At 47.2% G+C, this 13,840-nt stretch overlaps 1 protein-coding gene across 3 annotated transcripts in view; it reads right to left on the bottom strand.

Annotated features, from left to right (window-relative positions):
• NEMP1 (nuclear envelope integral membrane protein 1) overlaps window positions 1-3,138 on the bottom strand; it is a 41,258-nt gene extending 38,120 nt beyond the window's left edge. Inside the window, exon 1 of one of the 3 annotated variants that reach the window (XM_068267478.1) lies at window positions 2,906-3,138. In XM_068267478.1, coding sequence (XP_068123579.1) covers window positions 2,906-2,981 — 76 coding nt within the window. In that variant the 5' untranslated portion in view covers window positions 2,982-3,138. Of the gene's footprint in view, window positions 1-2,518; window positions 2,691-2,905 lie in introns of those variants that run through there. The other 2 variants (XM_068267477.1, XM_068267479.1) reach the window with 2 other exon arrangements.
• Between the last annotated feature and the right edge of the window lie 10,702 nt (window positions 3,139-13,840).

Here is a 13,840-nt window from a genome sequence, read left to right as displayed (position 1 = left end):
ATCGCTCAGCTACCGCTGAGGGATGAGCAAATGCCCACAACTGTCTCCCTGATCATTAAAGCGGGATTGTCACCATGAAAATCAAATTTCAACAGCAACTGGTCTGGGTGTATTAAGTGATAAAGATGCTAATCCTGCATTCAAAACTTTTGCTGCTGTTATGGTTTGGAGGTATCACATACTTTAGGAGCACTGGCCCTTTAACAGTCAGTGCCAAACAGTTGCATGCTGGTGGGTTCTTTTTATTTATAATATATTCCTCCTCTTCCATTTATTTCCCTGCCTAGCTGCCCATCTGAAACACGATCCTCTGCTCACTTGTGTTTACAAGAAAGGCTGAGGCGACTCAGCGATTGGAGGAGAAAGGAAAAAAAATGACATCAGTATTTAGCCTCAGCTGTGGGCAAAAGATATGGTTCCGACCAGGAACAGAATTCTCCTCATTTACTATATAAAATTCACTAAAATCAAAACGTGGACAGTACAATACATGTGTTATGTAAGTAGATCAAGTATTTATCTACTTATATATTTTTTCCCTGGCATAGTATGGCTAATCCTTCGGCTTTAAAGGACCACTATCGCAAAAAAAAAAAAAAGTAGGCAGTTAAAATCTGACAGAACCGACAGGTTTTGGGCCAGTCCATCTCCTCATGGTGGATTCTCAGGGTTTTCTTTGTTTTCAACAGCTTTTCCTGAACAGCAGTTGCAAAGTCTAACTGGCAAAATAGTGTGCAAGTAAGTAGGGAGGCTGGCTGGTGTCTTACTATTTTGGCAGTTAAACTTCTGTCCAGGAAATGCTGTTGAAAACAAAGAAACCCCTTAGAATCCCCCATGAGGAGATGGACTGGCCCAAAACCTGTCAGTTCTGTCAGATTTTACCTTTTTTAGCGATAGTGGTCCTCTAAGGTGACAGTTATAGCCCATGTGTAAATTGCTTTAAAGAGAACCCGAGGTGGATTTATTAAATCTTAATAGGACACAGAGGCATGCTCTGTGCACAATGACATACCTGTGTCCTTCTGCCACCGCTAGTCCCCCCTGATAAATATGGCCAGGGTAGTGACAATCTGCTTGTTGCAAGCCTGCTGTTTACATGCCAGCTTGTCAATCATTTTCCCTGCATCGCCTCCTTCATAGCGTGGCTTCCCATGCCGCCGCTGGCTTCCTCCAATTGGAAGCTAACCCCCGACTCAGGAAGTACTCCTGTGTTGCGGCTTAGCTTCTGATTGGAGGAAGCTAGCAGAGGCGGTGGCAGCCACACTATGGAGAAGGTTGATGCGGGGAAAAATGATTGACAAGCTGGCATGTAAACAGCAGGCTAACAAGCAGATTGTCACTAGCCTAGCCATATTTATCAGGAGGGACTAGCGGTGGCGGAAGGACACAGAGGAATGTAATTGTGTGTAAGATTTAATAAATCCGCCTCAGGAGCTTTAAGTCTGGTACACACCATGGATTTTCTCCCCAAAAAGATGGTCCAATAGATAATTTCTGACAGGTCCAATCTGATTTCCAATCGTTTTTGTATAGAAGTGACCAGAAAACCGATCGGATCTGTCAAAAGATCTATTGGCCCATCTATCTGGCGAGATATTGCATGGTGTATACCAGACATTAGACTTTGTCTGACAGGTGTCTGAAAGAGATTAAATAACTAAAAACTGCTTATATCAACTTCAGTATTAAACAATATCTGAGCTGAGTGGTGGAAAGATTAGATTCAGTTACCTGGGGCTTCTTTCAGCCCCTCGCAGTCTATCAGATCTCTCACTGCAGTTCTGCTGCCCCAGGTTGCTGATTTCTCCTGCAAAAGATCCCAGACCACAGCTATGGTTGTGTGCCAATAGCTGGGGGCTGGAAGAAACCCCAGGTAAGTAAATCTAAAATTTAATCTAAAGCGTATAGATTTAAAACTACCTAGGGCTTCCTCCAGCCCCCTATAGTCTGTCAGCTTTATCACCGTCCTCCCGCAGTCAAGTCTGCGATTCAATCGATCAACTTTGGGGGGGTGGGGGTAATGCACACTATTGGGAATGGCCCAACGGTTCCTGGGTGGGTGCTCAGACCAACGACTACTGGAATATATAATCAAGAGTGAATGTCTCTTTCTCAAGGATAAATGCCAGATGTGCACGCAGAGGAAAAAAGTGCATCATCGGTTTCAGCAGCAGCTGATTCGTGATTCAGTCTAGTCGTGCTCCACTGCGCATGCGCTCAGTGGAGCACCCTCCCAGAAAACTCACCTAATGTACCTCTAACAAGCCTACATAAGCCTATGATAGCCTCCTACCCAGTCCCATGTTCCCAGCTTGATCTCACACCCTTATTGACTTCGACAGATTTGAACTATTGTCAAAGAGTTACCCCCATTGCATTTTCATTTATGGGGTATTTTAGGGTGTTTGTGATCCACGTATGTCCTATTTTGATATAGCAACCCCTTTATCTATTGTACAGCTTTGTGCTATGTGTTGCCACTCTATACATGCAATAAATAACAACGGTCAGTCATTACCTATCCAACACAACCTTGGGTACCCTTTTTTTTATCCAAGAGGTACACTAATGATGGCATTGGGCAATATAAATGTAGCCTATTTAAATAGTTTTAAACAAATTGACACTCCAAAACTTTTTACTAAATATATCTCATTTACTAACGCTTGAGGGCAAACATTTCTAAGGTGAAGGCCAACACCAGCATGATGCATTCGGCTCGCTATAGGGAAGCACAAATCTAGCAGCGCTAAAAAGCACTGCTACGTAAATAATAACGGGCAGTGCTAGGTTTCTGCACAACGAGCCCACAGCCAGCCAGCAAGCACGGCGGCATCACGTGCACGCACATGCGGACAGCGACATCACGTGCGCACATTCCATGCGGGGAGCGGCTCCTGGTTACCTGCAGCAGCACAGCACAGTATCGGGGCCAATGTCAACAGAAGCGCCACTCGCACCGCTCCCCGTTCTCCCGCCATAACCACCAACTTGAACAGGTACCCCAGCCGAGGCGTGGAACGCAAGCCGTCCCGGCCACCATACACACAGCGACAGCACTGAGCTCTGCTCAACAATTCAAACTGGCTGGTGACGTCCTGTCACGTGATAGAGTCCGCCGCATACTTCCTCACACCACATGACTCGGCGGAGTATGGAGGCTAGGCGTGATTCGCCGGTGGGCTGTGCAGTGCAGTGTTGTCCGGAACATGAACGATTCGGATCTTTGATCCGAATCTATTTTATGAGTCGATCATCCGAATCATCAAAATGAGTGATTCGGATCGCAAAAGGGGCGGGGCCAGGAGCGACACGCCCCCTCTCAGCGGGCAGCGGGGTCCTGGAAGCAGAGCTGAGATGGATCGCTCTGTTGTATGGGAGGCAGCCTTGCAGGGAGACAGGTAGATGAGAGAGAGGGGACATGGGTGCCACTGCCAGATATGTGTAGAGCACACATACTGGCTGCAATGTGCTGCCCATTATAGGCTGTCTGTTCCGTAGTGCTGCACAGTGAACACATTGGAAGCTTGCAGACAGTGTGATTGAAAGCAGGGGTGCAGCTAAGGTTTTTGTGGCCCCAAGCGGACTGTAGCAAGAGGCCCTATCGGCGAAAAATGGGTGTGGCTATCCCGCATAAGTGGGCGTGGCCATGACATGTGGGTGGATCAGGAGGGCGGATTGGGGCGGGGCTGTTTAAAACATGGATGTTGGGGTGATTTGGCGCGGCCATGACATTGTATGGGCGAAGCTTAACCGTAGCACAGCAAATATAGCCAACTATGACCATTAAATAATAAATGCAGCAACAGTTACCCCAGACACCAGAAAATAAAAACGCAATTTGGGCCACATTTCAGCAGAAATCAAACGCAATTAGGGCACATTTTCAGCAGAAATCAAACGCAATTAGGGCACATTTTCAGCCGAAATCAAACGCAATTAGGGCACATTTTCAGCAGATATCAAACGCATTTAGGGCACAGTTCAGCAGAAATCAATCGCAATTAGGGCCACATTTTCAGCAGATATCAAACGCAATTAGGGCACAGTTCAGCAGAAATCAATCGCAATTAGGGCCACATTTTCAGCAGATATCAAACGCATTTAGGGCACAGTTCAGCAGAAATCAATCGCAATTAGGGCCACATTTTCAGCAGATATCAAACGCATTTAGGGCACAGTTCAGCAGAAATCAATCGCAATTAGGGCCACATTTTCAGCAGATATCAAACGCATTCAGGGCACAGTTCAGCAGAAATCAATCGCAATTAGGGCCACATTTTCAGCAGATATCAAACGCAATTAGGGCACAGTTCAGCAGAAATCAATCGCAATTAGGGCCACATTTTCAGCAGATATCAAACGCATTTAGGGCACAGTTCAGCAGAAATCAATCGCAATTAGGGCCACATTTTCAGCAGATATCAAACGCATTTAGGGCACAGTTCAGCAGAAATCAATCGCAATTAGGGCCACATTTTCAGCAGATATCAAACGCATTTAGGGCACAGTTCAGCAGAAATCAATCGCAATTAGGGCCACATTTTCAGCAGATATCAAACGCATTTAGGGCACAGTTCAGCAGAAATCAATCGCAATTAGGGCCACATTTTCAGCAGATATCAAACGCATTTAGGGCACAGTTCAGCAGAAATCAATCGCAATTAGGGCCACATTTTCAGCAGATATCAAACGCATTTAGGGCACAGTTCAGCAGAAATCAATCGCAAATTCGCAATTAGGGCTGCGGCTGCAAAAAGAAAAGAATTTACTCACCTGGCAGGCTGGCACTGGCAGAAGTCTTCTCTCCCTGGTCTCCTCTCCCGGCCGGCTTCTCAGGCGCGCAGTTCCCACGGAGCTCCCTCCCTGGCTTCCTCCTCCAATCTCCCGCGCTGATTCATGCAGGGCTACGGGTCGGGAAGATGGCCACCCGAAGCCCTGTACTGGAGACATAGTCTCCAGAGCAGGGCTTCGGCGGCGGCCATCTTCCTGTAGCCCTGCTCTGCTCTGCCAGCCCGGCGGGGCTGCGGGGAAAAAGTGACGTCACGCCGACGTCACGGAGCCGCCGAGGCCCCTAAGATTGTGAGGCCCCAAGCGACCGCTTGGTTCGCTTTATGCCTCGCGGCGCCCCTGATTGAAAGGCAATATAATTCTCCTGCACTCGGCACTAAACAGCTGCACTTATCTTCTGGGAATGCTTTCTTTCACTGTGCGACCTTTTCTTTCAAAGTGTACAGATGAACATATAGGTGAAATATATGTAAAGCATATGACTTCAGCATGTGGGTATTACGTGCAAACATTTCTGCTCTCTGCTCGTCCCTCCTCCCTTCCCTGTCCACTCCCTGCCCTCTGTCCATCTTCTCCCCTTCTCTGTGTGTCCACTCCCTCCCCTTCTCCTGTCCACAGACCTGTCCTGCTGTTCATTTCACCCCCGAATGCTTCCGGTAGTAAAATGATCCGAGATTCGAATCAAAGATCCGGATCTCTTCAATGATCCGATTCGAATCATCCGGATCATTGAAAAGATCCGAACTTCCCATCTCGTGTTGTTGAGGAAGAGGGAGGGGAAAGCATCGCATGGGTTCTGACTGCTATGTTCTGATTAGCTGAAACTTATTATAGAAATGCTTTTCGCTGTGGGGCTTTGCTGAAACTCAGGGGCGTAGCAATAGGGGGTGCAAAGGTAGCGACCGCATCGGGGCCCTTGGGCCAGGGGGGCCCCAAAGGGCCCTCCCTCAACTACAGTATTAGCTCTATTTTGGTCCTGTGCTCATAATAATCACTTCTATACATGCTTTGAATAGTGGTAATCATTAACAAACTGTTCCCCATCTCCTTCCTGCACCTCTGACACTGTAGTTGCCTTTGGCAGGTTTTGGTGCGCCGTATCAATTGTTATGCATAGAACACTAGGGGGGCCCCATTGTAAAACTTGCATCAGGGCCCACAGCTCCTTAGCTACGCCACTGCTGAAACTTCTAGTTTAGTAACTAATATTTGCTTTTATGGAGAATTAACCAGGAATTAGACTTGTAATTTACACTTCTGTGTTTATTAGATTTTGTTCTTACATATTATTTTCTTTCAAATGTTTGCAGCAGTAGCACATTTTAATTACTTATTCAGTAAGGAGTTCATGGGCGAGATTTCTTAACACTGGCTACTGAGTGGCATAAAGGGTGGCCACTTGCAGGAGAACCCCAAAATGGAGGACATCACACACACCCTGAAAAGGAGGACATCGTACTGAGCGTGTCAAAAGTGGGCGTGGTCACGCATAAAGTGGGTGTGGTCATGGGTGGGGCCAAACATACATGACCTTAGCAGTGGTGTAAATGGTAGTGATGGGAATTCCGGCTCTTCTCGGAGAATCGGCTCTTCTGAATCGGCTCCCATCAAAGTCAAGGGCCGGCTGTTACGGCTCTGAATCGGCTCTTCATTACATATCACTAGACACCACTCAGAATTGGAGTAAAAGCCCTGCCCCCGTCTCCATGACAACTCCAGACTGCTTCTCCGAATGGGGCAATTCCTCCTGCTACTGCTCTGCTCCGCCCCATACACTCCTACAAGCTGAAAGAGGAGGACTACATCTCCCAGCATGCCTCAGCGCCCTTTATTACAGAGCAAATCAGAGCTCTGTGGGGCGGCTGAGGCATTGGCTCTTTTAAAACTGAGAGCCGGCTCTTTTCGTTCGCAGCAAAGAGCCGGCTCTTAGAGCCGGCTCATTCGCGAACGACCCATCACTAGTAAATGGTCTGCCGGGGAAGTTTGAGCTCTGCCATAGTGTAGCCCCCAAAAATAGATGTAATCTGACAGCATTTCACCAAAAATATGCGTAATCTGGTAGAAGTTCCTCCAAAATACAAATAATATGGCAGTGGCTCCCCCAAAATAGACAATGTGGCAGCAGCAGTTCCCCCCAACACACATAATCTGGAACCAGTTCCCCAAAATACGCGAAACCTGGCAGCGGATCACCCAAAATACACATAACACCCAAAATACATGTAATCTGGCAGCAGTGGTCCTCAAAAAATACACAATCTGGTAGCAGTTCCCCAAAATACGCAAAATCTGCCAGCAGCCATGCCCCTAACATACATAATCTGGCAGCAGTTCCCCAAAATACACTTAATCTGTTAACAGCGGTTCCCCATAAATACAGATAATCTGACAGCAGTTACCCCAAAATAGGTACCCCCAGCATAGGTAGCCAGGTCTATAGGTGTCCCCAGTATAAGTAGTATGGAAATACATATATCCAGGCACATCGCCTCTAGTTAGGACATTAAATACATTTATTTAATGTCCTAACTAGAGGCGATGTGCCTGGATATATGTATTTCCATTTTACTACTGACCCCTGTGGCTAGGGTCCAATTCAGTGCACTCCCTCCTTCCCCTGTATGTATTTGTCAGCATGCACACAGCTTATGCTGGTGTATGCGCATGGTGCACGTGGACACATAACGTTAGCTCCCTTGTGCGATTGGTAAGATGCACCGTCTTTCCCAGGAGAGGAAGTTAGGATGTGTGCTCCTAATCCATTGATAGGTTTGATGCAATGAATGTGTTTGCATGTCTGCACTATGCATGTTACAGGGCCAGAGTTAGGACACCTATGTTTACCTGGGTACTTCTGCGCAGTATAGGTGACTAAGCATAAGAATGCATTCTTCTGTGAACTAAAACCCTGGCTTTTAATTTAGCTGTAGGGATAACAGTTGTGCCTGGATGAGTGAATCTGTGAATGCATTTGTTTGAACATTTGCATGTAAGTGTGCGAAGGGTTAATGGATTTTTGCAGTATAAGTAGTATGAGTATAGTTGTCCCCAGAATAGGTAGCCAGGTGTATAATGTCCAAAGAATAGGTAGCCAGGTCTTTGGGTGTCCCCAGAGTAGTTAGCCAGGTCTATAGATGTCTCCGGTACAGATGGCCAGGTTTGTAGGTGTCCCCAGAATAGTTAGGCAGGTCTATAGGTGTCCCCAGTATATGTAGCCAGGTCTTTAGGTTCCCCCAGAATAGTTAGCCAAGTGTATAGGTGTCTCCAATACAGATAGCCAGGTGTATAGTGTTCCCAGTATATATAGCCAGGTCTATAGGTGTCCCCAGTATATTTAGCCAGGTCTATGGGTGTCCCAAGTATATGTAGCCAGGTCTGTAGGTGTCCCCAAAATAGTTAACCAGGTGTCCCCCAGCAAGAGGGGTGAGCTCAGTGAAGGGAGAGTGGTAGGTACATCTCCCCCCCCCCCCCTCCTCACCTTTGGGCCCCCCCTTCCTCGCTCTATCCTCTAGAACTAAAGTTTTGGGGTGACTGGCAGCAGGCGGAACTTACCTCTGCCTCCTTCCAAGGCGAAAGCAGTAGTGATGTCCGGTTCATGAGTCATTTGAGCCTGTTCTTTCCTGTGAGTTTAATGATCCGACTCATCCACTGAACCGAATCAGTTCCGTGGATGAGACCGGAACTGCAGCTGCAGTTCCTATTTCATCCACTGAACTGATTCGGTTCAGTGGATGAGTCGGATCATTAAACTCACAGGAAAGAACAGGCTCAAATGACTCATGAACCGGACATCACTACGCAACGCTTGGAGCGAGGCAGAGGTAAGTCCCGCCCGCTGCCAGTCACCCCAAAACTTTAGTTCTAGGGGTAGAGCGAGGAAGGGGGAGCCCAAAGGTGAGGAAAGGGGGGGGAGATGTCCCCCCTTTCTCACTGTGCCCACCGCTCCCTCTTCTCTGCACTCTCTCCCTCCTCCACACAGCCCAGCATCCAAAAAGGAGGACATCTGGCCGTCCTTCCTTGCCTTGAGCCAGACGGAGGACAAGCACTCCAAAATCCAGACTGTCCGGCCTAAATCCGGATGGATGGCCACCCTAGTGGCATAGCCAGCCTTTGATATGAGCGACCGGAGCGGTCGCTCAGGGCGCCACCTTCCAAGGTGGGCGCCTATAGCTGGTTACCAATACTGAGGGCACCTACACCTGATTTCCTATACTGAGGGCACCTATAGCTTTACCGAGGGCTCCAACACCTGGCTACCTTTACTGAGGGCTCCAACACCTGGCTACCTATACTGGAGGCACCTACGCCTGGCTACCTATGGGGGGATGGAGACCTTCAACTGACTTCCTATACTGGGGGCACCTATGCTTTGCAACCTATATTGAGGGCACCTACACATGAGATCCTATACTGGGGGCATCTATACCTGGCTACCTACCTATACTGAGTCTGAGGGCATTTTTTTTTTGTGGGTGGCGCACTGCGGCTATAACGCGTGGCGCAAATTTTCAGTGCTGTGCTATCATTCTAAATGGGGGGAAGGCGGCTAACTGTCCCACTGGTTGTTTTTATTAATATTCCTGAAAGGTTCTAGCCTTTATTTTTAAGTGTATTCAGGATAATGCACTCTTTCCATCCATTCGTGGTTATTAATAGTATTTTTTTATTATACATACTGGACACAGAGATCTGAGCATTTGGCATGATGTGTCACAACGTCAAAAAGGTTGGGAACCACTGCCATAGGAGATATCTCAGGAGAAAAGGGGAATTGTATATGGGCCTGTGTGTGTGTGTGCGCGTGCATGCGTGAAGAGGATGAAGGGGGGGGGCACAAAAATCAGGTTTCGCTCAGGGCGCTGTGAAACCTAAGGCCGGCCCTACTGAGTGGCTGCACTAGTGGCTGCCTCTCAAGCCCTTTGAAAAGTGCTATTCAAATCAAATTATTATTATTAATTTATGGCTATGTTGTATAGTACCTCCCAACTTTTGGAGCCAGGGAAAAGGATGCTAAGACACATTGCTGCAGCTCTTTTAGCCATGCCCTGTTTGAGCATGCTGTCATCCCACTCCCTCCCCTATACAGTTCTCTGGCATCTAGCGGTACCCCTTTCCTACCCACATACAGTCCCCTGGTGTCTATTATACTTTTTCACTCTCCATACAGTTCCCTGGCGTCTAGTGCCCTCTCCCCCTCCTCCAAAAGCTATCATCAGCAAAACCTCTTAATTGTGTTGAGACTTTTTATCTAACATATAACAAAGTTACCATATCGACCTTTTAAAAGACACCTGATGTGAAAGGGATATGGAGGCTGCCATATGGTTTTCCTTTTAAACAATGCACATTGCCTGGCTGTCTTGCTGATTCTCTGTCTCCCATACTTGTAGCAGTAGACCCTGAACAGGCATGCAGATCAGATGTTTCTGATTCGATTAGCTTCATGCTTGTTTCAGGTGTGTGATTCGGGCACTACTGCAGCCAAGACATCAGCAAGACTGCCAGGCAACTGGTATTGCTTAAAAGGAAATAAATATGGCAGCCTCCATATCCCTCTCGCTTCAGGTATCCTTGAAATATTGACACATCTAAGTTACATGGGCTCTGGGGCTACTTGCATATAATTGTTGCCTTAAAGGATACCAGAGCCCAAACGCAGATGAGAGACAGGGAGCAGGCATGTATGGCGAGCTGTCCTGATGCTCACTGCTCCCCCAGTTCTCCTTTCTTGCTCCCTCCTGTAGCTGCAATTGGTATCCTTTAACCCCTTCCCGACTGCCTAATGCCGATAGGGAAGGTGGCTCTCCCAGGAGCCTAACGCCAATCGGCGTCACGTCCTGGAGGCGGAGATTAGCAGGGATTGCGCATCCCCGCTGACTTACAGAGTGGAGCTCCATAAACAATGGCTGGCAGGCTAAGAAAAGAAAAACAAATGGCTGCAATCAGTTGTACAGTGCTGCTATCTAGTGCAGCGCTGTACGGGGGACAGCTCTGTTACTGAGCTGTCCCCACGAGAGGCTCTAAAAGTGATCCCTCTCATAGGCTGATGCCTATGAGAAGTAAAAAGCAGGGATTGGCTGTCAGGGGGAGGGATAAATTATGAAAACAATACAGGTTTTTACTTAAAAATATGATACAATAAAATTAATGTAAAAAAATGGCAGTCGCAGCAGCAATCAGACGCATCCAACAGAAAGCTCTGTTGGTGGCAAGAAAAGGAGGGGAGATTTATTTGTGTGGCCCTGCAGTGAACTATTAAAGCTGCAGTGGTCTGAATTGTAAAAAATCACCTGGTCACTAGGGAGATCAAGCGGTCACTATGGTCCTCAAGTGGTTAAAGGACATCCAAGGTGAAAAAAAAAATTATGAGATAAAAAATTGTATCTATCCTTCTCCTAAAAATGACATTTTTAGCTATCCCACAGTTTTTATGTGAGAATTCGCTTAGCTGCCTGCGCAGGCAGGCAGCCTTTTGACCACTGTTCAGGTCTGCATTCTGCAGGTCTCTTTAAGAGAGACTTTTTGTCAGTATTGCAGCTTGCTGCTGAGGAATTTGCATACATTCGTTATGCAAATCCCCTACCTGCCTCCTGTGATGACTGGCAGAATAAAGGTTGGGATTACCCACAGTCCTTTGCTGGTCATTCCTTCAGGGTTTGTAGTAAACACTCCTAGAGAGTGTCAGCCATGCTACTTCTTGTTGAAGTTATCTTAGAGTAATTCTGGGGACTGCACTAGGCAGTTTCTTTAGTACCGTTAGGATTGCTTATCGGTGCGACTGTCCTGTCCCAGCGGTGGTCGATAGGAAGTCGTTCTGTGTGTCTGGGTGCTAACCGGAACAGCGGTTGTTACTGGTAGCCCCTTCTGATCTGTCTTCCCTGGATCGCACTCGCCTGGCGCTAGTGCTGTGGATCCTTCTGTTCTGTCTACTTGGATCGCACTCGCCTTGAGCTAGTGCTGTGGATCCTTCTGTTCTGTCTACCTGGATCGCACTCGCCTTGAGCTAGTGCTGTGGATCCTTCTGTTCTGTCTACCTGGATCGCACTCGCCTTGAGCTAGTGCTGTGGATCCTTCTGTTCTGTCTACCTGGATCGCACTTGCCTTGAGCTAGTGCTGTGGATCCTTCTGTTCTGTCTACCTGGATCGCACTCGCCTTGAGCTAGTGCTGTGGATCCTTCTGATCTGTCTTCCTGGATCGCACTAGTCTCTGGAGCTGGTGCTGTGAATCCTTCTGATCTGTCTTCCTGGATCGCACTAACCGCTAGCGGTAGCGGCTGTGGATCTTTCTGATCTGTGTTTCTGCTTGGATCACACTTGCTCTGACGGAAGAGCGGTGGATCCTTTCTGCCTAGTTCCTGTTTCACGTTTGTCTGTCTTGTCTGATACGAACGCTTGCTGTAGGCTCGGTGAGGTAACCGTTAAGCAAGCGCTCGCGTTCTCTGTTTCGTGTTTGTCTGTCTTTGGTTAGTTAGGCGTGCTTGTCTCTGTTGTGCGTAACACGCGGAGACTGCGCACAAACACGTGCACTGTTGCGAATGAGTGCGGTGTTCGCGTTCAGCTAGTGTTTGTTATTTTCCTTATCTTTCTCTTTGTATGATTTACTGTGCCTTTGCTACCCTGGTGCTCTGTCCTGCTCAGTCTTGTGTCGCTATTGGCAATCGCCATTCTTGCGATTGCGTTTCCTACTTCGTTTCCGCTGTTGTGTGTTCGCCGTTGCTGGGTGGCGACTAGTTTGGTGGGCACACATTGGTTCTGTCTCTTTGCTCTGTTCCCTGTGGGCTATCCAGCCCTGCCTGATTGTACCTTGTCCTGGATCTGTACAATTCCCATTTGGCATCTGTGGCTGTGCAGCGGCTGTGTTCGCCTGCACTCCACAGCGCCATCTGCCGGTGGGAATTGCCCTCTGCGGGTGCATAGCACCTAGCCTGGGTGTCCTCAATTATACGCTTGTGGAGGAAATCCGCCGCGTCAGCGCACATCTGGTGCGCTGACCACGGAGACGATTCCACATTCGTTACATTTTATTTTTTATTTAAATTTCATTGTTAAGTTTTTCTTCTCAATGAAACATTCATTAAAGTATGCCAGAGCTAAAATCTATGAACTATTGACCCTTTTTATCTCTTTTCTGCTCCCAGAAGCCATTTTCTGACAGGAAAATGTTTATGGCTGCAATTCCTTATCAGTGAGGGCTACACTATAGTCCGACCCGGTCCCGGGGTATGCAAACTGTCACTTGCATACCTGATTCTTAATTCTTTCAGGCAGAGAAAGTAAAAAAGGAACATAGCCTAGTTATTTGTGTGTTTGGCACTGTACATACACATGTCTATCTCATCATGTCACATGTCACCTAGGGAGTCCTTTAACTGCATACAGTACAGACCAAAAATATGTCATATTCTTAGTTTCATTAAAGTAGCCACCTTTTCATTTGATTACTGCTTTGCACACTCTTGGCATTCTCTTGATGAGCTTCAAGAGGTAGTCACTTCATTTATTTTTCAACAGGACAATGACCCCAAACACACCTCCAGGCTGTGTAAGGGCTATTTGACCAGGAAGGAGAGTGATGGGGTGCTGCGCCTGATGACCTGGCCTCCACAGTCACCAGACCTGAACCCAATGGAGATAGTTTGGAGTGAGCTGGACCGCAGAGTGAAGGTAAAAGGGCCAATAAGTTCTAAGCATCTCTGGGAACTCCTGCAAGACTGTTGGAAGACCATTTCAAGTAACTAGCTCTTGAAGCTCATCAAGAGAATGCCAAGAGTGTGCAAAGCAGTAATCAAAGCAAAAGGTGGCTACTTTGAAGAACTTAGAATATGACATATTTTCAGTTGTTTCTCACTTTTTGGTTATGTACTATACGTATATGTATGTAAATGTAATGTTTACATATGTATGTAAATGTCATTTTTAGGAGTAGGAGGATAAATACAATTGTTTATCTCATCTGTTTATTTTTTCCTCGGGTTCACTTTCAGCTTCGTACATTTGCTGAATTACCGGCAATTTAGCTAAGATAACAGATTGGGGCCATCTCAGCCAA

The sequence above is a fragment of the Hyperolius riggenbachi genome, chromosome 2 (genome assembly GCF_040937935.1).
Source record: "Hyperolius riggenbachi isolate aHypRig1 chromosome 2, aHypRig1.pri, whole genome shotgun sequence".
In the NCBI taxonomy this organism is placed as follows: Eukaryota; Metazoa; Chordata; class Amphibia; order Anura; family Hyperoliidae; genus Hyperolius; species Hyperolius riggenbachi.
Note: the sequence above shows the minus strand (reverse complement) of the source record. Positions and strands in the feature narration are given on the sequence as shown.